General features: G+C 21.5%; 1 protein-coding gene across 1 annotated transcript in view; it reads left to right on the forward strand.

The window, feature by feature from the left end:
* Positions 1-369: 369 nt before the first annotated feature.
* PRSY57_0416400 (hypothetical protein) overlaps positions 370-2,032 on the forward strand; it is a gene marked incomplete at both ends in the record, with an annotated part of 2,016 nt that continues 353 nt past the window's right edge. Inside the window, 4 exons of the mRNA XM_020114519.1 lie at positions 370-1,260; positions 1,543-1,659; positions 1,748-1,834; positions 1,957-2,032. Coding sequence (XP_019970796.1) covers positions 370-1,260; positions 1,543-1,659; positions 1,748-1,834; positions 1,957-2,032 — 1,171 coding nt within the window. The remainder of the gene's footprint in view (positions 1,261-1,542; positions 1,660-1,747; positions 1,835-1,956) is intronic.

Below are 2,032 nucleotides of genomic sequence, written 5' to 3' on the forward strand. Positions count from 1 at the left end.
AAATTAAAAAACAGCGCTTTTTAAATTTTGGGAATATTTTTTTTATTTTTTCTTTTTAGAAAAAAATAAATATATATATTATATGTATTATATTATCCGTTATGCCATGGCATAATGTACATACGTGACCTCATAAAACGTATAAATAAATAAATAAATAAATATATATATATATATATATATATATAGTATATATTTGTTTGTTTGTTTATGTTTATGTTTATATTTATTTTATTTTATTTTATTTTATTTTATTTTTTTTATTTATTTTTTTTTGTCTTTAACTGAAGAATAAAAGTGTTCAGTGAATACATTTACCCTCAAACAGTGAAACGAAATAAGAAAAATAAAAAAAATAAATAAACCAGTATGCATGTACCATCCACATATTTACCCTTGTATAGCTATCAGAACTTTTTTAGAAAAAATATTGAACCGAAATATAGTTTAAACCCCTTTGGCAATATGGAAATCTTAAGCAACATTCCTCAGTACAACACCCACCATTGTTCAGCATTCAATACAGATATTAATTATGATAATAATTCTTGTATAAATATGAATAAAAATAATTCATTGAATGTTCCATATAAAATGGAAAGACCTAAAACGAATAACGCGTGTTATTATAATACGAATTATTTCCCCATGATAAATGGTAGTAAAAATAATAATATGGAAAATGTTGCAAATGTTGCAAATGTTGTAAATTATAAATTATTTCTAGAAGATAGTGTAAAGAAAGAAAGTTACATGAGTACCTTTACATCTACGACATCAAAAAGTTTAAATGATATATCATATATAAATAATGAAAAAAAAAATAAACAAAAAAAAGAGAAAAAATATAATATACCATGTAATATATATATAGAAAGGTGTAGACGAGTTTTAATTTTTGATTTGGATGATACATTAATACCTACATGTTGGATAAGATCATATTTATATTCAAAATATACAATAAATTGTCAAAAAAAAACACTGAGTGAATTAAAAAGAGATATAAGGTTAAATAAAAATTGTAATATAGAATCTACTTTATGTGCTCTTATGCATTTAGCTATATCATTATGTCACACTGTGTGTATAGTAACAAACGCAAGAAGTGATAAATGGATAAATACTGTTAAATGGTTGTTTCCTAGTTTTACAAAATTTATTGATAAATTACATATACCTATTATAAGAACAGATCAACGTAATGACCCATCAGCAATTAAAGTGTTTGAGTATTTCCGTTTTTGGATGGATGCAAAGGTTGGCATAAAACAAAACAAAACAAAATAAAACAAAACAAAACAAAACAAAACAAAATAAAACAAAAAAAAACAGAACAAAATAAAACAAAACAAAATAAAACAAAACAAAATAAAATAAAACACATTTAAATAATATATATATATATATATATATGTATATATGTTAGTACATATATTTATATTCATATTTATGTATTTTATGTGTGTATGTTTTTTTTTTATTTTTTTTTTATTTTTTTCTTATTTTTATTTATTTTTTTTTTTCATTCCACCTCTTTAGAAGAAAAAGTTTGATCAGATTGTGAAACAACATTGTAGTATTTATAACGAATATATTACAAACAATATAAACTTTATATCAGTTGGGGATACACGTTTTGAAGAAGTGGCAACATATGTAATATTTAAAAGAAGAGAATGTATACATATAACATGTATATATATATATATATATATATGTACATACATATGTTATTACTTTATAGGAGTTGCAGTTAAATAATAGGGATTTAATAAAAAAAGCTTTTAATATTAGAGTTCAATCTGGGTTATGTCTCGAAGGTTTTGTAGCTGTAAGTGAAGAAAAAAAAAAAAAAAAAAAAAGAAACAACTTTAATGTTATATAAGTGAAAAAAAATATATGTATATGTATATATATATATATTTTATTTTATTTTTTTTTTTTTTCTTATAGCAATTAAAGCTTATACAAGTTGCATTATCAATCATTACCAAGGGTTCATATGATTTCAGATATTTGGCATTATCAT

Source organism: Plasmodium reichenowi, chromosome 4 (genome assembly GCF_001601855.1).
Source record: "Plasmodium reichenowi strain SY57 chromosome 4, whole genome shotgun sequence".
NCBI classification, from domain to species: Eukaryota; Apicomplexa; class Aconoidasida; order Haemosporida; family Plasmodiidae; genus Plasmodium; species Plasmodium reichenowi.